Source organism: Narcine bancroftii, chromosome 8 (assembly GCF_036971445.1).
Source record: "Narcine bancroftii isolate sNarBan1 chromosome 8, sNarBan1.hap1, whole genome shotgun sequence".
Classification (NCBI taxonomy): Eukaryota; Metazoa; Chordata; class Chondrichthyes; order Torpediniformes; family Narcinidae; genus Narcine; species Narcine bancroftii.
The window spans coordinates 90,899,983-90,926,321 of record NC_091476.1 but is presented as its reverse complement, the minus strand read 5'-3'; the positions used below and the strand labels follow the sequence as shown (position 1 = coordinate 90,926,321).

The window sequence follows — 26,339 nt, the reverse complement described above, 5'->3', positions numbered from 1 at the left end:
TAAGGGATTGCTTAAGGTGGTTTGTGGGCGGAAAGAAAAAGTTTGAAAACCACTGTTTTTATCGTCCCTAAATGACGTTACGTGCACGGTTTCATAACTCCAAAGGAAATGGGCCAATGACCGTTTTTCTCAAGCAAAATATTTCAGTAACAATCGAGTCTAGAGCAATGGTTCTCAACTTTCCTTTCACACCCAAATACCGCCTTAAGCAATCCCTTACTTAATCACAGAGCACCAAAGACATAATTACATAAAGTGGTATGTGAGTGGAAAGAAAAAGGTTGATAAATAATGCATCACACTGAAGAAATGAAAATAATCCATTGGTGTTTGATTTTTGAAACCTGTATTTAGAAATACTCCACTTGGAAACAAAATTTACAAACGATGTGCATATTTTATTATCATTAAAATACATGTAACACAGCCTGTGTTCCCCCAAGGGAAACCATTTCACCATAAATTAATAGGTGACTTTCATTGAAAGTCAGTGGCTTAAATTTAGCCGACAGTGTCATTAATCTTTTTGTTGTTAGTCTCTAGGAAGGAAGTAGGACATCAAAGAACCTCTTTATTCTTCTCTTTCTTCACACTTCGTTCCCACACACTGATGGAGGCGGGCAACAGAACTTTGATGTAGAAAACAGAATTAATCGACAAATTTAATTTAATTTTCCAGGTCTTGCGATCTTCTCAGTCAGAACTCCTTGAACCTGGAACACAAAATGGGGGAGGAAACTAATGAGGAATTAGTGGTAAATATCCGGTACTTATTATATAAAAAGTTTCTGCTCCTTCCTCCAATTCCGTTCCTTCTTTAAAAGTATTTCTCCCATCCCTTCTGGAAACGGTTCACCTTTCCTGAGATAAAGGACTTAGGTTTAATCTGGTCTCTGGCACCTTGTTTGATCCGAGGGGAAGTCTTGCTGAAATCGGCCACAGGAGGTTCAATCAGGAGTCACAGGGCCGATCGGGGAATTAAGTGGCCCAAGTCCAATGGCTCTGTCTCCCCAAATCTCCCTGAGCAGGAAGCAACAATCTCGGAATCTGGCCCATTCATGATTTTTATGAAGCAACCTTTCTGAAGGAACCATACAGATTATACTGTTTCCAGGCAAGATCTCATTGTGGTGATGTAATGGAGGAGTTAGACCAGCTTATGCAAGAAAGGATGCAGTTGCATCAGAAGACATCATCTAAATTCCACCATGGGTCCCAGGGATGCATATGAATCAGTAGACATTATCCAACTTCCACCATGAGGTCCAGAGATGCAGTTGTCTTTTGTTGGACGCAAACTATCAGGAGACCTTGAAGATGATTAAATCATTTGTTCAAAGAGATAAGATCTGAAGTAAACAACTTTTGGGTAATATAAGCCATGGTCCCACTGCTGAAGTTTGAGACTCTCCAAGAGGTGGCAACATCTCTCAGCAAGAAGAAGAACTTCAAGAGTCCAGCTAACGTCCCGGTCGAGGGAGGTGGAGAAGCAGCTACCAGCGCCCCAACAACCTACTACAAGTGTGCAGTCATTGCCTTGCTTCAGCAGTTGGGACCAGTCCAGGCATGGATAAGTATAATTGGGAAGGGCTTGCATATTGTAGTGTGAATTCAGCTTTAGATTTAGTAATAAAGCCTTGTATAAACTGAACTGCTCTTGGTGTGTGTGTGTCTATTTTCTTTCGGTAGCTCAAACACTATGACCAATCTAAAACGAACAAAATGAGAGGTATAAGTTTACCCAAGACAGGTGATATGACCACCAGCCTACTACAGGGGGCAATCTCTGTACCTGCAAGAAGACCACCTGACCAATCGTCAATCAGCCGACCTGAATAGACCCCCTAGGGGGCTGACTCCACCTGGCTGACTGTTGATCGGCCAACCAGAATATAGACCTGAGCCGGACCCTCCTGAGCCAGTCATATGGGAGCCACCAAACCATGAACTGGTGTTCAGACTTTCACTGGAATAAAGGTTGTTGTAGTCTTTTGAGTTTTGTGCTTGCTCACTGCTACCTCAGCGCTCCACATTCATCTTAACCAAAGGTCGAAAATTCTTTTTCTCCCACTGATGCTGTTCGAACCGCTGAGTTCTTCCAGCAGATTGTTTTGTTCCAGATACCAGCATCTGCAGTCTCCTGTGTCTAATTTCAACTCCTCATTTGTCCCAATCCCATCATTAATATTGTTTTATCGCACATACTCCACTGTGTAGACTGGAAATTTTAATTGGCTAAAATACTAAAAAGCAAGCAACAAAACAATTGGCCACAAATGAAGGCAGGTCATTCAGGGATGATGAGAGAGAAATCCTGTGTGCAAAGCTTATAAAATGTAAAACATTATTTCAATACCGTGATAATGCCAGAAATCAGCCACAACTTCACAGCACATCCATTTTTTTTTTCTGGACAAGGGTTAAATGGATAGTGATAAAGGGTCAAGGTTCAAATTGGCTCACACCAGATCTTGAGGTTTATTCCAATGCCAAAGAAGCATCATCATTTCCTGCCAACAGAGGGAGCTTGTGAGACAAGAGGGTGGGAGAATCTCACTGATGGTGCCTGTCTGTTCAGGAGACAACTTGATCTCCAGACAAGCTGCTGGGCACCAGCACAGAAACAGAATAGGCCGGAGGTCAGGTCTCACCTCCAGAAATATTTTGTTCATAAAATGATATGATGTCAACCTGACAACAAATTTTCGATCCACAATACAAGACCTGCAATGCATTGAGAATTCCTCACAAATGCATTTGCTAGAAATTTGAAAACAAAAAAAAACCCAGAAAGATGTCAAAACACCCAGCATCTACAGATGAATGAATTAACGTTTCAGATTGCAGGGCCCTCTTTAGGTAGATTTGGGAGATGATTACATCAGCCCCGTTCTCGAATGCTCAAAGGCACAGAGCCTCCGGATTTCAGATCACTCCTCATTAAAGCTACCTGCAGCCAATTCTACAATGAGTGGTTACGTGGAAGTCATCAAATCTCTACAGCAACCCTCAAACCTCTGGGAATAAAAGTGTTGTTTAGCTAAAATGAACTACAGGTTACACTATTTTTGCTATCATGTTATTGGGGCTGTAGGCCAGTTGTTCACTGCTCACTAGACAAGATGCTACCTGCAGGAATGAATCTCCAACCAAGGGTGTCAATGTGGACACTTACAGCCTCTGAACTGACTGATGCAGCAGTGATGGAGGGTGGAGTGTGTGGAAAAATGAGAGTATTTGCCCAGTTCTTCTGCATAGGACTATGCCCCACTAATCCATATAAAATGGGGGAAGAAAGGAGGGGTTGGGTTAAACAATTATCATCAAGCAGTTAACCCATCCAATGTCCTTGCTGTCTAGTCATGGTAGCCTTTGACAAGTCTTTTGAAAGAAAAATCATTGAGAAGTTAGTGCAACAGGCTCAAAATAACATGTAATTCAATGTACATTATCATATGAATTCACCTGTGGATCTATAAGTTATTAGGATCATTCACTTACCCTCTCTGTCTTGGAAAGTATCCGCACCAGCCCCGAATCTCCTTAAATGCTAATCTGCTCAATAACTGTTTGAAATGAAGGTTGGAGAAACAGGTTAATGAAACATTTTGCTCAAATTTCCAGAAAGATGAAGTGAAAATTTGCTTCAACTTCATCTGACAAGCTGATACACTTTTTCCACTGAAAAGCCGCATTATTGCCATATACACGATCCGTCTCTGGAAGCCAGCTTGCTTGTTCACACAGAACAGAAGAAAATCCGGGTCAGTGAGTCCTTTTACACAACGAGCCAGCTTCCCGAAGCAAAGGAGACAGGATGTGTAGTGCAGCCCTGCTTCGCGTCTGACGCTACCTGCCTTGACGGATAAAAGCCAGGTAATTTCAGGACCCCCCCCCCCACCCAATCTGCCTTCAATGCGTTCACACAGGCAGTTGAAGCATTCGAAACACAGATAATGCCTGGCTTAAATCCTGTGTAAAAGGGGTATGAGTCTGACTTAGTTATGTGCCTCATGGTTCAATGTTACACTCAGTCTATGATCAAGAGACTGCCGGAGTGAGTGGAACTGGAAACCACTGTTTCATTAAAGGGAATTTATAGTAAGAAACAAAGCAGAAAGAAATGACTTGAAAGTCAAACTGCAGCTGTTAGAAATCGGAAATAAAAACTAATCGGCAGGTCAGGCAGCATCAGTGGGAAGGGAAACAGTTTTTACAGAGTTCACATTTTGGGTCAAAGATCCATCATCAGAAAGTCTCTCCAAACATTTAATTTTTTTAGATTTAGACATACAGAGTGGTAACAGGCCCTTCTGGCCCACAAACCCATGCCTCCCAAATACCGCAATTACCCTACAACCCTGTATATTTTGAAAGATAGGAGGAAACCAGGGCACCCAAAGGAAATCCACGCAGACACAGGGAGAACGCACAAATTCCTTATGGACAGTGGTGGAGTCACACCAGGGTCACTGGCGTTGTAATAACGTTAAGCTAACTGCTTTGTTAACTGCGCCACTCTCAAACCTGCTGAGGGCTTCCAGCATTTTGTCTTTACAAAGTAATGAAAAGAGACCACAGAACATGGTGACGTACCAGACAGGCCAAGATATCGGACGTAATCAACATATAAAATACATTATTCCAATCAGTGAGAAGTCCTGCCAGCAAGGGTCCTAACGCAGCACCTGGAGAGGAACAAAAACAGTCTCAGCTGCATCTGAAAGCGGAGCAGGCAGGATTTCTTACAACATTATTGGCTCACTTGATGTGGACATCACTGGCCATCGCAACATTTATTGCCCTCAAGCAGCCTTGGCTCAGTCACGTTAACCACAATGATGGATCAAGACTCGCTCAGAGCAGACTGGCCATGGATGGACTGGAACCAGGCGCCAATAAATAGCCTCGTCCACCTCCAGCAAAAGGCAATATTTTTTTTAAATTTAAAAAATGCAGTATGATAACAATCCCTTCTGGTGCCCCCCATATTAACCCTAGTGACCAATTAACATACTAACCCTGTACATTTTTGGTACATGGGAAGAAACTGGAGCATCTGGAGAAAACCCACGCTGTTACAGGAAGGACATGCAAACTCCTGACAGGCCGCAGCAGATTTGAACGTTATGCTAACTGTGCCGCCCTCTACATCAATTTACACACCAAAACATGAAAGTAAATTTAAGATCTTAAAGAATTATTACACCTCAATGTGCTTCATCTCTTTCTAGGTCTCTCTGACCACAAGTCACAATGCAAATGGGCTCACAGCACAGACTCTCATAAGGGATCAAATACAGCTTTTTTCTTTGAAAAAAAAATATAGATTCAGTTGATAGTAAATTTGTTTTATGGGATGCTGTAAAAGTTTATTTGAGGGGACACATTATTAGTTATACTGTTAAAATTAAGAAACAACATGTAGCTGGAGTTAGTAGATTAGAGGAGGAGATAGAGATTTTGGAGAAGGATTTACAACAAAATTCTATGGAAGCTAAGAAAATATGCTTAGTTAATATGAAGTTACAATATAATTTGTTACAAACTTATAAATTTGAGAAATTATAACAGAGAACCAGACAAAGGTATTATGAATTAGGGAAAAGAGCTCACAAAGTATTAGCTTGGCAGTTAAAAATGGAACAACCTTCTAGAACAATAAATGCTATTAGATATGATTCAATTATTACATAAAAATCTCAGGAAATTAATGAGGTGTTTCAAAAATTTCATGAAAAATTATATACTTCTGAAGTATTAGAGGATGAAGCTAAAATTGACAATTTTTAAATCTGATTTGGATTTACCCTTTTTGAGTGATAAGGATATTAGGGATTTGGATTCTTCCTTTACTGCTAAAGAAATAGATGCACTTCGATCTATGCCTAGTGGGAAGTCTGAATTTTATAAAGAATTTCAGGATTTATTAATCTCTTTATTGATGGACGTTTTGAAGCAGGCTTCAGAGATTCATTCTTTTCCGGATTCTTTTTCTAAATCAATTATTAGTAATCCTTAAGAAAGATAGGGATCCACTCAAAGCAGGGTCTTATAGACCTATTTATTTATTAAATGTTGATATAAAATTTTGGTGAAGGTTCTAGCTAATAGGTTAGCTAAATATTTAGCATATTTAATTCATTTGTATCAGGCGGGTTTTATTAAAAATCATTATTCGGCAGATAATATTGTGAAGTTAATTTCTTTAATTAATGTTTCTCGGGAGGAATCCAACTAACCAATGGTTATTTCGTTGGATGTAGAAAAGACCAGAAAAGTGGAGGTTTTTTTTTAATTTAAAGTTTTGGAGAAATTTAAATTTGACCCATTTTTTATTGGTTGGATTAAGGCTTTATATAGAAGTCCTACTGCCAGACTCATGACAAATGGACAGTTATCTTCACCTTTTATGTTATCCAGATTGACTAGGCAAGGCTGCCCTTTGTCACCAGCTCTATTTGTATTAGTTATTGAACCTTTGGCTCAGGTGATTAGACAAGATAGTAATATTGAAGGTATTAAGATGAAATCTGATTAATTTAAAATCAATTTGTTTGCAGATGATGTTTTGATACATTTAACAGAACCTCAGAATGTTTTGAGGAACTTACATAATAGATTGGAGAAGTATGGTGAGGTAGGGAGGAGTCACATGATAGAGTAGTGGGTAAAACCAGCCCTCTCCAGAAAAAAAGGAAAAAAGGTAGGAAGAGACAAAGCTCAACTAAAATAAAATATAAGAAATAGAAGATAAAGTTACAAAGAGAAAGAAGATGGCATCCAAGAAGGAGAAAGTAAAAACAACCAAAAAAAAAGTCACCGGAGAAGAAAGAAGGCCTCTCTTACACGAAGGAACAGGGAGCTGTGGTGGCGAGGAGCGTCCGATCCCCGAAGTTGGTGCCTGCCCGGCGGAGTCGTGACCTCCCAACCAGTGGACTTCAAAAATGGCTCTCGGAGCCAAACAAAAGTGCGGAATGCGCAATCAAAGAAAAAGAGGACACCGATGGGAGGGGGCTAGGCAGAGGAGCAGGCAGCCACAGTGCGAACAGCTGAGGGACGCCCAACACCAAGGCGCTCAGCTGGAGGATGAGGAAGGCGGCAGGGGAGGGAGCGAGGAAACAGACAAGGGATAAAGATGGAGGGGTGACTGACAAGAGGATCAACGGCAAGAGGCCTGACTGCTGGGCAGCCCAGGAGGAGAGGACCAACAGCAAGAGGAGGCCCGACAAAGAGACATCAGGAAAAACAACAGACACAAAGAAGAGAAGAAGACACAAACACAGGTAAGGACATAGAAGAAGAGGAAGAAGAAGACCAAGATATTCACAGAGAAATAGAAGGTAAAACTGATGGACAGAATATAGATAAAGCCTTTTTTGAAGAACAAATGAGATCATTAAAAGAATGGTTGTCATTAGAATTCAGTGCAATTAAAAGAAAAATGAAAAGAGCAGAAGATAAAATGCAAAGTTTAGAACTGGTCATGACAGAAATAGGAAAAAGAGTAGAGAATGTGGAAGAGTGGGAAACAGCTGTAGAAATGGAAATAAATGACTTAAGAGAAAAATTGGAAGGAAGTGACAAAAAAATTAGAGACACAAGAGTTTTGATCTCAGAAAATCGATGTGTTGGAAAATTATAGTAGGCGAAACAACATAAAAATAGTGGGCCTGAAGAAGGGTGAAGAAGGCACAGACATGAAGGATTTATACAAGGATGGATCCCGAAGGTCCTGGGAATGACAGAAATGTAGGAAGAAATGGAAATAGAAAGGGCACACAGAGCACTATTTTCGAAATCGCAGACACATCAAAAATAAAGATCCATCTTAGTAAAATATTTGAGATATACGACAAGAGAAAATATACTGGAGCGGGCGAGGAATAAAGTTAGAGAAGATAATAAGCCATTGGAATACAAGGGTCAAAAACTTTTTTTAACCCAGACATAAGTTTTGAACACTTAAAGAGGAGGAAGGAGTTTAATACAGCGAAAATGATTTTATAGAAAAAAATTATAAATTCGTGTTAAGACATCCAGCTGTGCTTAAAATATTTATCCCTGGGGTGCAAAACAGACTGTTCTCGGATCCGGAGTAAGCACAAGAATTCGCAGAATGTTTGCAGGACAGAAGAAGAGATGAAGAGATGTAACAAGAATGAAGAAAGGCGATAAAGTATATATAAAGCTGTAAAAACAATGTATATGTAAAGAACTAAAGAGGGAAAAGAGAAGGGAAGGAAGGGGGAAAAAAAAGAGAGCTTTGTTATATGTGTTAAAAAAAAAGTTTTCTGGGGGGCTGGAGGGGGGGGGGAAGAGGGAATAACCGTCACTGCAAAATCAGTTGATGCTTGCGAGCAAGATCGCAATCCAAATGGAAAGGAGAGTTGTGGTTGCCCGGCAAGGAATAAGAGGCAACTGAGGGGGGGGGGGGGCGAAACATTTGGGGTTAAGGTATTATTGGGTGTGGGAATTGTTGGAGTATTTTATGTTTTAAATGTGTTGTCGTACAGTGAGTTTAATAAGGGAAAACTAAGAGATGAAAATGGGAAAAGGGGGATGGAGGTGCCGAGGAGATGGAAAAGAGGTGTAAGCGAGATATAAAATGGCCACGTTGAACTATATGACTATAAACATTAATGGAATACATAAACAAATTAAAAGAAAGAGGCTACTAAATTTATTGAAGAAAGAAAAAATAGACATAGTATTTGTGCAGGAAACGCATCTAACTGAAATGGAACATAACAAATTAAAGAAAAACTGGGTAGGACACGGAGCGGCAGCATCCTATAATTCAAAAGCTAGAGGTGTAGCCATATTAATTAACAAAAATGTACCAATCAAAATAGAGGAGGAAATAATAGATCCAGCAGGGAGGTATGTAATGATAAAGTGTCAGATATACTCAGAATTTTGGAATTTGATCAATATATATGCACCTAACGAGGAGGATCAAAAGTTTATGCAGGATATTTTTTTAAAGATTGCAGACACACAAGGAAATATATTGATAGGAGGAGATTTTAACCTTAATTTGGATCCAATTTTGGATAAAATTGGACAAAAGACAAGTAAAAAGAATAAAGTAGCCAAATTTATGGTTAAATCAATGCAGGAAATGAAACTTAAGGATATATGGAGGAGGCAACACCCAAGAGAGAAGGAATATTCATATTATTCGAGTAGGCATACAACATACTCAAGGATTGATATGTTTTTGTTGTCAGCCCATATTCAAGGGAGAATTAGGAAAACTGAATATAAAGCTAGACTACTATCAGATCATTCACCCCTGTTATTAGCAATAGAACTGGAGGACATCCTACCAAGAACATATAGATGGAGGTTAAACCCCTTAAAAGACAAGAATTTAGAGAGTTTATTGAATACCAAATTAAAACATTTTTTGAAATAAACACAGAATCACTGAAAGACAAATTTATATTATTGGACGCAATGAAAGCCCTCATTAGAGGACAGATAATAAGTTATGTAACTAAGATGAAAAATGATTACAATTGGGAAATAGAGCAGTTGGAAAGGGAGACAGTAAGTACAGAAAAGGAACTAGTAAAAAGGGATGATAAAACGAAAAAGAGAATTGGCGGACAAAAAAATAAAATACGAAACATTACAGATGTATAAGGTGAAGAACATAATGAAAAAAATAGCAAAAGTATTACGAACTAGGAGAAAAAACACATAAAATATTAGCTTGGCAACTTAAAACAGAACAAGGTAAAAGAGCTGTATTGGCATCAAGGAAAAGGGACAAACAAATTACATATAATCCAATGGAGATTAATGAGAACTTTATGGAATTTTATGAACAATTATACCAAACTGAGAATGAGGGGAAAGATGATAAAATAGAGGAGTTTTTAGCTAAAATTGAACTGCCGAAATTGCAAGAAGAGGAACAAAACAAACTAATAAAACCATTTGAAATAGAGGAAGTACAGGATATATTAAAAAAGCTGCCGAACAATAAAACACTAGGAGAGGATGGATTTCCAATAGAATTTTATAAACCATTTAAAGAGTTATTAATTCCTCCTCTCCTGGAAGTAATGAACCAGGTAGAAGAAACACAAAACTTGCCAGATTCATGTAAGACAGCAATAATTACAGTAATACTAAAGACGGGGAAGGATCCACCAACACCAGCATTGTATAGACCAATATCTCTACTTAACTCAGACTATAAGATAATAGTGAAATTATTAGCAAACAGATTGGCCGATTGTGTACCAAAAATAGTAAAACAAGATCAAAGTGGATTTATTAAGAAAAGACGAACAGTGGATAATGACTGTAAACTTGTTAATCTAATTAATGCAGTTCAAGGAAATAAGAAACCAACAATGGCTGTTGCTTTAGACACCGAAAAAGCCTTTGACAGAGTAGAGTGGAGCTACTTATTTAAAGTATTACAGAAGTTCAATCTACCAGAAAAATATAAATTGGATTAAAGCATTGTATAATGGACAGTTGGTGAAGGTAGCAGTAAATAGATATGTATCGAATCAATTTAAATTAAATAGGTCAACTAGACGGATGTCCATTATCCCTCTCATTGTTCACCTTAGCAATAGAACCTTTGGCAGAATTGATAATAGAAAATAAAATAAAAGGGATAAAAATAAAGGAGGAGTATAAAATCAGCTTATTTGCAGGTGACATCATAGTATACCTTACAGAACCAGAGATATCAATTAAAGAACTACAAAAGAAATTGAAGGAATATGGAGAAATATCGGGGTATAAGATCAAAGCAAATAAAAGTGAAGTGATGCCAATGAGTAATGTGGAATATACAGAATTTTAAAAAGAATCACCATTTAAATGGCAAACACAAGCAATCCAATACCTAGGGATCAGGTTAGATAATAACTTAAGCCACTTGTACAAACTAAATTATCAGCCACTAATAAAGAAATTTGGATTATATGGGGTTGAATTATTACATCCCCTTCCTGCTCAAAACCATGGTAATTAACTGATGAATTTTGATGTTATGTGATCTCCTCTTTCTTTTTTTGGGGTAGATTAGAGGGGGGGGTGGTTTAGGGAATGGGGTGGGGGATTGTAGGGGATTAGTTTTTAAAACAAAATATGTGTATATATATTGTGTCTTTTCTAAGTTTTATTCATTTATTGTATATTTAACATATACATTATGATTTAATAAATAAAATTTTCCAAAAAAAAAACAGCACAGGCTGTCTGAGGCCATCAAAGAGAGCACCGTCAGAGACTGAAGGCCAGTCATGTGACCACCCTGGCAATGATCCCCCCAGGCCCCTGGGAGATGATGCAAACACAACGGACAAATGCAACAAACAAGCCCCGGGTGGTGCTGCCCTGAGTGTGATGCGGGTTGTCAGTTCCGTTTCTATTTCAACCCTCCCCTGCGAAGCTTTTGACAGTTCAGCAGGCCACTTATCATTAGATCACACATACCCTCAATCTACATGCACTTTGGCTCAGTCAGGTTACTCAACTCACTTACATTTTGAGCATATGTGATACTTCAATGTAAAGAATAGCCCCCCCTTCATACAAGTTCCCTCTGCCCTCTCAAACCTATGTCTTGCACAATCGAGTCCTTTCACCAAACAAGTGAGTGTTTCATCGATAGTGGCCGTTCTCTTTGATGGAGGAGTCGAGCACCAGAGATCACGGGAATAATATAGGGGATGGGGAAATACATGCAGTGCAGAATAGGCTCTTCAGCCCATCACGTTCATGTTCATCTAGACTAATTCGGCAGCTTCACTGCCTTGCCTATTCAAGTGCCTCTCGAAATGCCTCTTGAACGTACTGACTGTATTTGACTCCACTGGCTCCTCTGGCAGGCAGTTTGAAATAGTAACCAAGAAAATCTGCAATTGCAAAGATTGAGTGCAATACAAAAGTTCTGGAAAAACTCAGCAGGTCGCACAGCATCTATATGAAGGAAAAGATAACCAATGTTTTGGGCCTGGGCCCTCAGTCAGGGTCCAAAACATTAGTTCCCCTTTACTTCCAATAAATGCTGTTTGACCAGCTGAATTTCTCCAGCAATTTTGTGCATTGCTCCAAATACTTACTTCTCTGTGGAAAATAAAACTTGCCTTTCAAATCTCCCCTCCTACCCACATCCTCTTGTTTTGGACAATCCTACCAGGAGAAAAAGATTACGACCGTCTACCCTAGTGGCTCTCAAACTTTTTTCCCCCACTCACACACCACCTTAAGTAATCCCTTACTAACATCAGAGCCCCTATGGATCTCCCCTGTCTCTACCTTGGAATTCTGTCTGGTTGCATTACAGTGGGTAATGGAGGTGGCAATGCATAGGACAGGAAAAGGCTACAGAGAGTTGTGGACTCAGCCACATCAGACTTCACTCCATCGGTGCCTCAAGAAAGCGGCCTCTATCAAGGACCCTCACCACCTAGGCCATTCCCTCTTCACTCTGCTACCATCAGGAAGGAGGTGCAGGAGCTTGAAGTTGAGCACCCAGCGGCACAAGAACAGCTTCTTTCCTTCCGCAATCAGATTTCGGAACAGATAATGCACCACAGACAGTATTTTGCTTCCTCTTATTTTTTTTTGTAGTCATTTATTTATTTTTTGCAGTAAATTATTTATTTTTAAATGTATTTGTTAAGCAATATTTGCAGTGTTGCTGCCACAAAACAATGAGTTTTGTGAAATGCTCATGACAATAAATTCTGAGTCTGAAGCCTTTCCAAATGTACAGTGATCCAGTCCCTTTTGATTTTCTCCACTAGTTTCCCTACCACTAACACAAGGCTCTCTGGCTTTGCGAAGTTTTTGATTGCGATTTGAATCTGGAATATGCTGCCTGCACATGAGAAAAACTGGATAAATATATGTTGGAGAAAAATATGGAGGGCAATTGAGAAAGGGCCCAGAGCCAACAGAATGGGCCTGGTTCTGTGCTGTAACCGTTCTAAGCTTCTATGAATCCGTCAATAATCATATTTTGAGGATAGTTCCTTCATTGGCCAACAAAATATAACAGTTAACAGCGGGCTAATTGTAAATGAACACAATTAAAGTCATGGGAAATGTGCTACAGTGGATGAGACTAGAAATTACTTATAAGTGCAAAATCCTTGTAAACCAGGGGTTTCAAACATTTTTTTTTCCACTCACATACCACCTTAAGGAATCCCTATGCCATAGGTGATTAGCAAGGGATTCCTTAAAGTGATATGTGGGTGGAAAGAAAATGTTTGAAAACCACTGTTTTAATCGTCCCTCATTGACTCGTTCTGTGCACGGTTTCAGAACTCCAAAGGAAATGGGCCAATGACAATTTTTCTCAAGCAAAATATTTCAGTAACAATTGGGTCTAGAGCAATGGTTCTCAACCTTGATTTAAGCAATCCCTTACTAATCACACAGCACCGTGGCATAGGGATTACTTAAAGTGGTATGTGAGTGGAAAGAAAATGTTTGAAAAGCAATGCTGTAAACAAAGACTTAAAATGATTGATTTATTAATCTGATTTAAAAAAAGGAATCTCACTTGGGTCAGCAAAACTGGACTTGAAGACAGTAACAGGGTCATGAGCTGTTCACTCACCAACTGAGCCTGTTCCATCAATGACTGCAGTGACAGTCGACAGTGCTTTCGCGTTCCCTTTCAGACACTTGTGAGTTCCCTGGAGACAAGGTCACAAACACAATTCAATATACAATGGCAGTTCCTTTGTTTATACACAGCTACCCCCCATTCTCCTTTTTGAAAGCTCAACTCGTAAAGGATGAGCCAATTCTTTCACCCGCTCAACCAGTTAAGACCTACTCTCTTCCCCACTGCGTGCCCCTCACAGAGAGCCTCCAGCTCCTCACCAGATCAGCAGCTACTGCAGTTGTGATCAGTGCATATGGGCCGTTCACAAGAGTTCCACACAAGATCAGCATCCCTGCAGGGAATGAAATAATTATTTCATTTAGAAACAAAACTGCACCTTCACTGGACAATCAAAGACTCTTGACAACCAATGAAATAGTGTTGCTGGTGCGATGACCCAACACCCCCAACGTGTACATTGAGGCACCATCAACAGAACCATGTAGTGTTCAGACAATAAAGGGTAAGTGGCATTCCCCAGAGGAACAACTATTGTCCAGTGGGAGAACTCAGTGGTTATTTCCCATTAATCATGCTACAGAATACATGATTACAAGGGGCCGAGATAGGGTGGACAGCCAACACCTACCAGTGTGGAAGAAGAGGGTCCTAATCCATAGATCTCTCATGGCTTCCATGCACATTGATAAGGTAGTTAAGAAGGCTTATGGTTTGCTGGCCTTCATTATTTGTGGGGTGGGGGGGGGAATTGAGTTCAAGAGTCATAAGGTAATGTTATGCTTTATAAAACTCTAGTTAGGCCACACTTTGGAATATTGTGCTCAGTTGTGGTCGCCTTATTACAGGGAGGAATTGGAAGCTTTGGAGAGGGCGCAGATGATATTTACCAGGATGTTGCCTGGATGGAAGGTGTCTCATGAGGCAAGGTTAACAGAGCTAGGGTTTTTCATTTTGGAGCAAAGTAGGATGAGAGGTGACTTAATAGAGCACTACAAGATTATGAGAGGGATAGGTGGAATGGAGAGCCGGCACTTTTTCCCTGGGGCGACAATGCCAAATACCAAATGGCATCTGCATTAGGTGAGAGGAGGAAAGTTTAGGGGAGACATTACACAGAGGGTGGTGGGTGCGTGGAATGGATTGCCATGGGTGGCGGTGGAGACTGGTCCAATAGGGACATTTAAAAGACTCTTAGTCAACCACATGGATACAAGAAAAAAGTTATGGGTATGAGGTAAGGAAGGTTTAGATTGTTGAGTAAGTTTACTCTACAGCACAGAAACAGGCCCTTCAGCCCATCTAGACTGTACCAAACTATTATTCTTCCTAGTTCCACTGACCTGCACCCAGGCCATAGCCCTGCATACCTCTCCCATTCATATACCTCTCAAAATTTTTCTTAAATGTCATAATTGAGCCCGCATTCATCACTTCAGCTTCCATACTCTCACACTCTCTGTGAGAAGGTTAAACGTTTCACCTTTAATTTGAAGGTGTGGAAAGATGTGTCAATGCAGGAGTGCTTTCTGGGCCCACAGCTCCTTTACACACATTTACATCTCGCCCCTGCAATTCTCTCTCCCCTGTGTCTCTCCCTACATCCCTCTCCCCCCCTGCCCCACCTCTCTCTCTCCCCCCACTGAAGAGTGTGGATGAACAAAGGGATCTGGGAAGACAGATATATAATTGCATGAAAATGGTGTCACAGGTAGACAGGATTGCAAAGAGATCTTTTGGCATATTAGCCTTCATAAATAAAGTATTGAATATAGGAGTTGGGATGTTATGGTGAGGTTGTATAAGATATTGGTGAGGCCAAATTTGGAGTATTGTGTGCAATTTTGGTCACCGAACTACAGGACAGGAGGAAAGTTATCAATAAAGTTAGAAAGGGTGCAGAGAAGATTTACTAGGATGTTCCTGGAAATAGCAGTTAGCGCAATGCTTTTATAGCGCCAGCAATCGGGTCCGGGGTTTGAATCCCGTGCTGTCTGTAAGGAATTCTCCCCGTGTCTGTGAGGGTTTTCCCTGGGGGCTCTGATTTCCTCCCACCATTCAAAACGTACCAGAGGTGTAGGTAAATTGGGTGACATGGACTTGTGGACTGAAATGGCCTGTTACTGTGCTGTATGTCTAAATTCAGGAACTGAGTTACAGGGAAAGGTTAAACAGGTTAGAACTTCATTTCCTAGAGTGTAGGAGGGGAGATTTGATAGAGGTATATAAAATTATGAGGGGTATAGTTACAGTAAATGCAAGTAGGCTTTTTTCACTGAGGGTAGGTGAGATACAAACCAGTGGACATGGGTTAAGAGTGAAAGGGGAAAGGTTTATGGGGAACTTCACACAGAGAGAGGCAGGAGTGTGGAATGAGCTGCCAGCTGAAGTGGTGAATGTGGGCTTACTTTTCTCATTTAAGAAAAATTTGGGCACAAATGAAATTTATTCATAGAATGTTTGACTTGGAAAATCTATTGGTACGGGCTAATATTGAGTAAACTAAAATTGGTGAGAAGATGGAGCAATTTATAAACGGAATTCGCAAAATAATAATTCAGCACAGACAAAAGGACTGAAGAGTCTCCTTTCCTGCTGTATTGCTCTCTGTAAAAACATGGCTCTATACAGGTTGTTGAGTAATGGTGATCGGGTGAAGCTTTGAGCTCCAGTGTACAGTGGTGTGGGAGGAAATTATTTTGCACCTGGTTCTGGGACACACCAGCAATGGTGACATGAATTGTGTCTGGTCTAATTTTACAACTCTCTACCCCCAAAGAACATAAAAATTAAACCACGTGACATAAAATCTGGGGCTTCCATTTGTTGGAAACAACCAGATCTCAAATAATAAGGAAAAACAAAGGAAATCCCTCTGGACTTACCTATAATTATTGAAAGTCCATTTTTCCCAATATAGTTATACAGGAAGAGCTGAAACAAAAATGAAACACATCAGCACCTGGGTTATAGATAGTTTATTTGACTAGTGAGGCTCTTTTTGATTACAGTGTAACAGAATTGGAATTTAATAAATGCAAGGAGAAAACTCACTTCCCAACATTAGAATTAATGTTAAGGAAAAATAAGTTAGCATAACACCTTTACAGCGCCAGCAATCGGGACTGGGGTTCTAATCCCGCGCCGTCCGTAAGGCGCTTGTATGTTCTCCTGTGTGGGTTTTCCCTGGAGGTTCTGGTTTCCTCACACCGTTCAAAACATACTGGGGAAGCCAGTTAATGGGATGTAAATTGGGCGGCACAGGCTCATGGGCAGAAATTATCTGTTACCATGTTGTATGTCTAAATTTAATACAAATGAAAGACTTTAAGAAATTTAAAATTTAATATAACCTTGGTTATGTAACTTGTTGTTGCATGCTTGCAATACTTCACTATTCTTCTCCCCCCCCCACCTCAAATCTCCACCCTCCTCAATCTCGGTGTTATGAAGCAAGACAGACAGATCTGGGCCTTTTCTCTTTGGAGCAATGAAGGATGAGAGGTGACTTAATAGGGGGATACAGGTTTATGAGGATCTCAGATAGGATGGCCAACCAGCAGCTTTTTGCAACTATGGCAGATTCCAGAAGACACCTGTTTAAGGAGAAAGTTTAGGGGAGATGTTGGAGGTAAGTTTTTATTAAACTCAAGAGAGCGGTGGATGCCTGGAATGCATTGCCAAGGATAGTGGAGGAGGCTGGGGCAATAGGGACATTTAAAACACTCTTAGACAGGCACATGGATGCAAAACAAATGGAGGGTTATGGGGGTAAGGTTGGGAAAAATTAGATTGTGGAGTAGGTTGGCACAATGTCGTGGGCTGATGGGCCTGTACTAGGCTGTAATGTTCTATGATCACACAAAGGTATATATTCCCTTAAGCAGGCCCTATACTTCCTGTAAACTTCTTCCCACCAGATTTAATCCTATTACTGACCTTTCCTCACTTTTGATGATATTGGGATCGAACAATGTTTTAGTGAGAGGAAATTTATAGGTGAATTCTGGGCAGCTTGAGACGACCAACCACACATCAAATCAACCAGGTATTTTCCAACTCCAATCATGAGTTAAGACAGTGCAATGCTGTTGACGGGTGTGAGGGCACTGGTGGGTGAACTCTCATCCTGAGTCTTCTTACCAGATTGGGAGGTGGCCCAAATCACACCAATCTGGAACTTCCATGGATATACTTACCTGCAATTTCCCTTCCTTTGAATCATTACTTAATGATACATGATGCCATGACATCATTAGTATCAAAGAAAGATTTTGTTGTTTGGTCGACATTTTGGACATACTCAGCTCATACATTCACCACCGTCCTTTCTCGGGGCGAGGCGGGTGGAGGGTTCTAAAGGGGTCGGGCCTTTCCTCAGGTGGTGTCAAATCTGAAGGAATCGCGGGCTGGGGGGCTAGGTTCCCCTTGCGCTGCGTGCGCACGCCCACACACGTTTTGCAACTAGCGCACAAAAGGAATACTGAAAATAATTTAGTAACTAATAATTATACTTAGTGAAAATAATCTCTTAGCTAACTGCTCCTGTTAACTAGTTCGTCGGTTTTTCAAATATCACATTTGCACATCACTAATTTACGTCACCTCACCTTTCCTGTTCTGGTTTGTACAGCTGCAGCCATGTTTGGGGGACAGTGTTCATATCGTAATGTTTACGAAGATCTGTTTCAAATTCTGTAGATAGTAAATTTTTTTTTCAATAAAATTCAAATTCGATAAAAGTCGAATTCAAAAGTGAAGAGCATGAAAGCACAAAAGAACTGCATTTGTTTAAAGTTGAATGGCTTAACAGAATAGTTGAAACTGCTGCACTGAAAGCTCATGAGGTCATGAGCGTTCATCTGCGAGAAATATTTATGTATGATTTGGAAACTGGAGTTATCTGTATTATCATGATGGGAATGTTGCTGGAGAATTTGTTCGTGGAAAGAAATATTTGGAAACTTGAATTTTTGAAGTGTCATTTGGCAAGTAAATTGCATTTGGACGGTGTACAAAAGCTCAGGCCACAAAACCTGTCGTTATCCATTGCAGGAGCACTACACGTGTTACGTGATAGTTCAGATGAGTGAGAGCGAAAATGATCAAACCCAGAGGAGATCAAAGTTCTTATCGACAGCGTGTTGTTAGCTGTTAAAATGAATAACTCTTTACGTTCAGTTCAATACATTAATGAACATATGGAAAAGTATGTTCAACACCCAGACAGCTGGCGAAGCAAAATTTATGGGTTCAAATTTCTGGAGACTATATTGTTCAGAAAGAACAATAAAAAAAAGCATAAGCAGATTTTCACACATTAACAGTTGATGAAATCACATACATATCTGTCAACAAATGTCTCATTCTGTACTTCGTTCAGATCTAAAGATTGTACTGTATAGAAACACATGTTTTTTTGGCAGAATAGTTCTACTACAGGCGTGCAATGCTTCTATTGTTTAAGCGATCAATTTTACATGTGCACAAGCATTCAGTGCACACATACTTTTGTCAGAGGAAAAAAATTTGCACAAGATTTTTGCTGACTGATAAAAATTAGAGGGAACATTGGTTGGGGGGTTGGGTATTTTCTTGGGGGGGGGGGGTCTAAAATGGTTGGGCCTTGCCTTCCGGTAGAGACAATAAGTCTGAAGGGATTGGATGTTTTCTTGGAGGGGAGGGGTCAGGTCTAAAGGGGTTGGGCCTTTGCTCCATCCTCCTCCAGGCAGCATGGACTCTCATTTACCCAAAAAGCCTTTCATTCAGTCACAGAGAAACAAAGCGAAGAAACAAGGTATTCAGCCCATCAACTCCATGCTGACCATTTTTACACTAATCCTACTCTCACTCATTTCATTCTCCAAAACCAAGGGCACAGTTGCCAAGTGCACTCAGATATCTGGGTCCAGCCCCATGGTTATCCTTCCTACAACATGAACCAAGCACTAATTTCTTTCCGGGTGAGATAAATCTGTTTTTGTGGTTCTGAATCGGTTCGCAGAGTGCAACCAGTTTGTGGGTTCCAGAGCAAAGGGCAAGAGGAGGAAAGGGGAGGGGAAAACATTGGATTTCTTACAGAAAAAAATGCTTAGATGCACGCATGTTTTACCCTTTCTCTGGCCCGTCCAACAATTCTTACCATCGGAGCTGCCATGATCAACATAATCCAGCACGTAGAGGCTCTCCCTCCAGTGTAATCAGAAACGATTCCAGCCAGAATCCCACCTTGAGAGACAGAGAGTGACAGTGAGCAACCTTCACATCTTAAAAGTTGGGGAAATTCAGGGCATGCCTATGGCTCCTCTCTGTACTTTTACATTGAACATCAAGGAAAGACTTTGAAGCTAACGCATTAGAAGACCCCGCCGTGGCCAAACTCCCTTCACCCTCCTCCCCCGGGATGAAGATTCGCGAGTGGGAGATCGCATACCACCTGATTCAAGCTCAGCTTTTGTCCCGTCACTATCAGACTCCTGAAGGGATCTCACACTAGTAAAATTATGTTGCCTTCACTCTGTACCAACTGAGCTCAAACTCTGCCCTTCAGCTGTGTTTTACTTGCTGAATGATGTACGGTAGATTCAGCTGGAAGCAAGTTTTCTCTCTGCACCTTGGTACACATGGTAACAAACTTAAATTGAACTGGAAAAGCCAATTTTCTAAAAGTTTGAGGGAAAATCTAAACCACTTGTAAGAACATGAATAGCAAAAGTAATCAGTAAAAAGAGATGGAAATCTTTTGTACTGTATATGCCGTTGTATAGGATGATCCAAAAACTTAAAATTTTCACCTTAAAATAGGTCACCCTATACGCTGGATCAAAAATGCAAATCTTGACAACGAAGTCTCAGTGCCATGACCAACTTCCCATTGGCTCCGATGCCCCGTTAATTATTTGCAAACTCAGCACTCCTCCATGGGGTCCATCTGCCCAGACCGACTGCCGTTGGCTCTGGACAGGCTTTAAATGGCCTGTTACAGGAGCCAACTGTGGTTTATTTTAAAATAGCCAAATAAAACTGAAACCTTAACAGGGTAATTTTTAATTAAAATATTCTGATTTGCTTTTAACAGCATCTACTTGTCAGCGATAAGTTCCAGATTTTGGGGGAGGGAGTTATCTTCTACAAAAGGTACCACTCTAAATCAACTTTTTAGGTGGAAATTCGAGGGTCATCCTATATAGTCATCCTATATAACAGCATATATGGTACTTGCTCAGAAGTTTGGAGTAATACAGCAAAACCCCGGTTATCCAGAATTCAAGCAATCGGCAGCCTCAAGCAACAAGCCAAAAAAATTACAGAAAATAAATAGGTTAAAAACACTCATTTAAAACTGATAGTTCACCAATCATGCAACACGCAAGCTCAAGCAATTGGAAAATATCAACTTCTTCCAATCTCTATTGATGCCGGATACTGGGGGTTTTACTAAATTTACAATGCATGAACAGACCAAAAGTGGTGTTGTGTGTGAAGGAAAGATGGCCTCCCTGCCTGTCTGGAATGTGTGCATCGCGGGTGGTCGTGTTCTCCCCATCTGAAACTTATTCAGAAATCACATCACCTGTCAATCAAGGTTGGACTCCGTCCACCTATTAGTGCACACCTTCCCGTTGGCCAATTTAAATCACCTAGGGTTATTATTGGCTAGAAACACAGATCAGCATTGTATATAACACCAACGCACAGCACATTCTCTCTCTGCCTTGTGTTCCAAGCCCCAGACATTGCTCCACATCAGGTCGCTACTGGAAGTGTCGTGGACAAGGTGTGCACTATACTGAAGCTAAGCCATAGTAGGAGGAGTCACGTGATGGATTAGTAGCCGGTAGGAGAATATCAGTCCTCTCCAGAAAAGAAGAAAAAAAGTGAAGGAAAAGCAAATGTGATACATAAAACACAACAAATAAAAGATAAAGGTGTAGAGAAAAGAAAGTGGCACCTAAGAAAGAAAAACCATAAATGGGAAAAAAAAAAGAAGGAAAGACGCTGGAAGAGAAAGGAGAAGGCCTTACCTGCACGAAAAACCAGGGACCCGCCGTGGAAAGAGGAGCCCACTCCCTGAGGTTAGTGGAGACCCTGCAGGGTCGCGACCTCCCGACTGCAGGACTGCAAAAATGGCTCACTGAGCCAAATAGGTGCGCAATACGCACAATAAGGAAAAGGAGAACACCGACGGGAGGGGGGACCAGCTGTGGGGTGAAACTACACAGCACGAACAGCTGAGAAATGCCCGACAGCAGGGCTCCCAGCTGGAAGAAAAGGAAAGCAACGGGAAAGGGAGAGATGAGAAAGAAAAACAGAAGCAGGAGGCCCAACAGACAACCATCCCAGAAGAAGAGGACCAACATCAAGAAGCCATGAAAAAAAAACCCAACAAACTGAGGCAAGCAGCTCAACAAGAAAGTCAGAAGAGACACAGATACAAGGAAGAGAAGTAGAAGACACAAACCCAAGAGCAGACACAGAAGAAGAACACCAAGCTCTGCACAGAGGAATAGAAGGTAAAATGAATGGACAGTACATAGATAAAAAAAATTTTCAAGAACAAATGAAAGCATTAAAAGAATGGTTGACACTAGAATTTAGTGAAATGAAATGAAAAGTACAGAAGAAAAACTGAGTAGAATAGAGCTGGTCATTACAGATGTAGGGAAAGGATTAGAAAATGTGGAAGAACGAGTAATGGCGGTAGAAATGGAAGTGAACGACTTAAAAAGAAAATTTGAAGAAAGTGACAAAAAAGTTAAAGAAACACACGAGTTGTTAGCTCAGAAGATGGATATAATGGAAAACTAAAGTAGGCGAAACAACATAAAGACAGTGAGCCTTAAGGAAGATGAAGAAGGCAAAGATATGAAAGAATTTATTAAAAAATGGATCCCAAAAGTCTTGGGAATGCCAGAAATGCATGAAAGAATGGAAATAGAAAGGGCACACAGAACATTAGCCCAAAACCACAGTCACAACAAAAACCAAGATCTGTTTTAGTAAAATTTCTGAGATATATGACAAGAGAAAATATATTGGAGAAGGCAATGAATAAAATGAGAGAAGGCAAAAAAACCACTGGAGTACAAAGGTCAAAAAAAAATTTTCTACCCAGACACAAGTTTTGAGCTTCCAAAGAAGAGGAAGGAGTTTAACGCAGCAAAATCGATCCTATGGAAAAAAGGCTATATATTTATGTTAAGATATCCAGCGGAGCTTAAAATAGTTATCCCGGGGGAGCAAAACAGACTGTTCTCGGATCCAGAGAAAGCATGAGAATTTGCAGATCGCCTGCAGGATAGAAAGAGAGATGAAGAGATGTAACAAGAACGAAGAATGACGACAAACTACATATAAAGATGTAAAAATAATGTATAAGTAAGAACTAAAGGAGGGAAGAAAAGGAAAGTAAGGGAGAAGGGGGGAAAAAGAGGAGGGGGGTTAAAAAAAGAAAAAGAGAAGAAAAAAGAAGGAGCTTTGTTTTAATGTGAAGATAAAAGTCTTTTCTGGAGGGGGTTGGTAGGAGAGAATAACAGTCACTGCGAAATCAGTTGACACTTGCGAACGGGTTCGTAGTCCGAATGGAGAGGGGAGTTGTGGTTGCCCGGCAAGGGACAAGGGGTGACTCAGAGAGGGGGGGTTAAGGGAATTTTAGATGTGGGAGTGGTTGAAGTATTTTATGTTTTAGAAGTGTTGTCATACAGTGCGTTCAAAAAAGGAAAACTGAGAAATGAAAATGGGGAACGGGGAAAGGTGGTGGTGAGGAAGCAGAAATGAGATGTAAACAGAGTATGAGATGGCCATGTTGAACAATATGACTATAAATATTAACAGAATACATAACCAAATCAAAAGGAAGAGGCTATTAAATTTATTGAAAAAAGAAAAAATAGATACAGCATTCGTGTAAGAAACGCATCTAACTGAAGTGGAACACAATAAATTAAGGAGAGACTGGGTAGGGCACGTAACGGCAGCATCATACAACTCAAAAGCCAGAGGTGTAGCTATATTAATCAATAAAAATGTACCAATCAAAATAGAGGAGGAAATAATAGATCCAGCAGGGAGGTATGTAATGATAAAGTGTTAGATATATTTAGAACTCTAGAATTTAGTCAATATATATGCACCTAATTAAAAGGATCAAAAGTTTAGGCAAGATATTTTTTGGAAGATTGTAGATACGCAGGGGAATATATTGATAGGAGGGGACTTTAACCTTAATTTGGATTCAAAGATGGATAAAACTGGTCAAAAGACTAGCAAAAAGAACAAAGTAGCCAAATTTATGGTTAAATCAATGCAGGAAATGCAACTTTTGGATATATGGAGGAGGCAACAGCCAAAGGAGAAGGAATACTCATATTATTCAAGTAGACATAAAACATACTCAAGGATTGACCTGTTCCTGTTGTCAGCCCATATTCAAGGGAGAGTTAGGAAAACGGAATATAAAGCTAGATTGTTATCTGATCACTCACCCCTGTTATTAGCAATAGAACTGGAGGACATCCCACCAAGAACATATAGATGGAGATTAAACTCCATGCTACTTAAAAGACAGGAATTTAGAGTATTTATTGAGGGCCAAATTAAAATGTACTTTGAAATAAATACGGATTCAGTGAAAGATAAATTTATATTATGGGATGCAATGAAAGCCTTCATCAGAGGGCAAATAATAAGTTATGTAACTAAGATGAAAAAGGACTACAATTGGGAAGTAGATCAGCTGCAAAGGGAAATAGTAAGTACAGAAAAATGACTAGCAACATGGGAAGATACAACAAAAAGAGAATTGGTGGACAAAAAATTAAAATATGAAACACTACAAAATATAAGATGGAGAAGAACATAATGAAATTAAAGCCGAAGTATTATGAGCTAGGAGAAAAAACGCACAAAATACTAGCCTGGAAGCTAAGCCATAGTATTGTACTAGATCAATACTTGCAGAGAGCTGCACCTTCATTGGTACAGGGAACTAGGTGTGTGTAAGAATAAAAGTGTGTGAGCGGGTTGAGTACAGGTTTTTTTTTGGAATATTTTATTTAACATTTTTCAAACTTAATCCATAATAAAAAACACACTACATTCTCCAATTATATACAAGCTTCACTGTCGAGCCCAATTTTTTCCTGCCATTCCCACCCCAATTTTCACAATTAATACATTCAGACAAAATTAAATAGACAGTTTCCCTAAACAAAAAAGGGCAGCAATAAATTAGCCCTCATCCCTCTAACATATATCAGTATCCCTTTATCTTCCTGACAAGGACATAAGGACCAAAAAGTAAAACAAAACAATTACACTTAAAAAATCGTTACGAGAAAGTAAAAGCAAACTCAAAGGAAAAAACCATAATCATAGGATTTGTCAGTACCCCCACTACTGCCCCCCAGGTCTTTAAATGTTAGTGTCTTAACCTGATTAAGATGGATCCCACTACCCACCCCTCCCTCCATGGAGAAGGCAGAAGGGAACGGATAGAGCGACGAAGCACAAAGAACCACATCTTTGCACCTGTATAACACGGGTACGGTTGCCAAATTTTAAGGAAGGTGTAGTATTTCATCCTTAAGTTATAGGTAATCTTCTCCAGGAGAACATAGCTCTGCATATCTGCGTTCCAACATGCAATGCCTTGATGAAGGTCGAGCATAGATTTACCACTGTTGGAGTCCAACCTAGGTCCGAGGTGAATGTCTATATTGTTGCTTGAGTGAATAGTGATCGAGTACTGTTTAACGTTCTCCCCTGTTTGCTTCCCATGTGTTAATTAAAGTTACATGTTACTGTAACACTTGTGTCCAATCTCATCTCTCTGTGAGCCAACCAAATCTGACCCTCTTCCCAACACGACTGATGGGGAGCCAGTAAATTGGTGACGAATAAAATGGACTTTTTAAGATTATTAATTATGATAAAGGAAAAACTGGCTTCATTTATAGGACAAAGTTGGGTCAGTAGAATAGGACTGCACAGCAATAATTCAAGTGTAAGCAACAATGTCATAGACTGACAATGAAGTTATTAGGTCAGAACCTAGCAAAAGAATTTTTCTTTTTAACTAGAGCAGTGAGGAAGTGAAATTTGTATCTTGGAGCAATGACAGGGCAAGAGGCTGTATCAACATTTATGATGAAATTATTTAAAGAAATGGAATCTGTGGTAATAGGAACAGAGACGATTCTGTGCTCAGAATGACTTGTATGTGTGGGGTGATAAACAGACTGCATTAGAACACCTTTGTCCACTTTACAACTTGTGTGTATCAATACAATATCAGAATGGATAATGCAACTTAATTGTTAAAAGATGGTGTTTTCTGTATTTAAAAAGGAAGAATCAATGCATTGTTTTTACAGGGATGACCAGATGCTTTCCTTCAGTCTAAGATGCAAGCAAATCTCAGCTCTTTTACACAGAGAGCGGGGAGGGAATTATAGTGTCAATGTTTCACGATTGGACAAGTGAGAAAACTAATGTTTCGAGATGCAGGGGATTAGTGGGGTGTAGTAAAGAGAAGAGCACATCTCTGGTTTGGCAAGGAGGAGGATATGGAACTCCAAGCTAAAATGCTTTTATAAAGTTGCCAGTTCACCAGAGCTTACCCCACCAATAAGTGTCATACAATTAGTGACCATCCCCAACTACATTTTTTAATATATATACACAGCATGGTAGCAGTCCATTCCAGCGCACGAGTTCACACTGT

At 40.1% G+C, this 26,339-nt stretch overlaps 1 protein-coding gene across 2 annotated transcripts in view; it reads right to left on the bottom strand.

The window, feature by feature from the left end:
- Window positions 1-377: 377 nt before the first annotated feature.
- slc37a2 (solute carrier family 37 member 2) overlaps window positions 378-26,339 on the bottom strand; it is an 85,216-nt gene continuing 59,254 nt past the window's right edge. For both annotated transcript variants that reach the window (XM_069894478.1, XM_069894477.1), the window contains exons 12-18: window positions 19,758-19,843; window positions 16,501-16,549; window positions 13,876-13,949; window positions 13,607-13,685; window positions 4,597-4,688; window positions 3,502-3,566; window positions 378-713 (exon numbers count right to left, since the gene is read on the bottom strand). In XM_069894478.1, coding sequence (XP_069750579.1) covers window positions 698-713; window positions 3,502-3,566; window positions 4,597-4,688; window positions 13,607-13,685; window positions 13,876-13,949; window positions 16,501-16,549; window positions 19,758-19,843 — 461 coding nt within the window. In that variant the 3' untranslated portion in view covers window positions 378-697. The remainder of the gene's footprint in view (window positions 714-3,501; window positions 3,567-4,596; window positions 4,689-13,606; window positions 13,686-13,875; window positions 13,950-16,500; window positions 16,550-19,757; window positions 19,844-26,339) is intronic.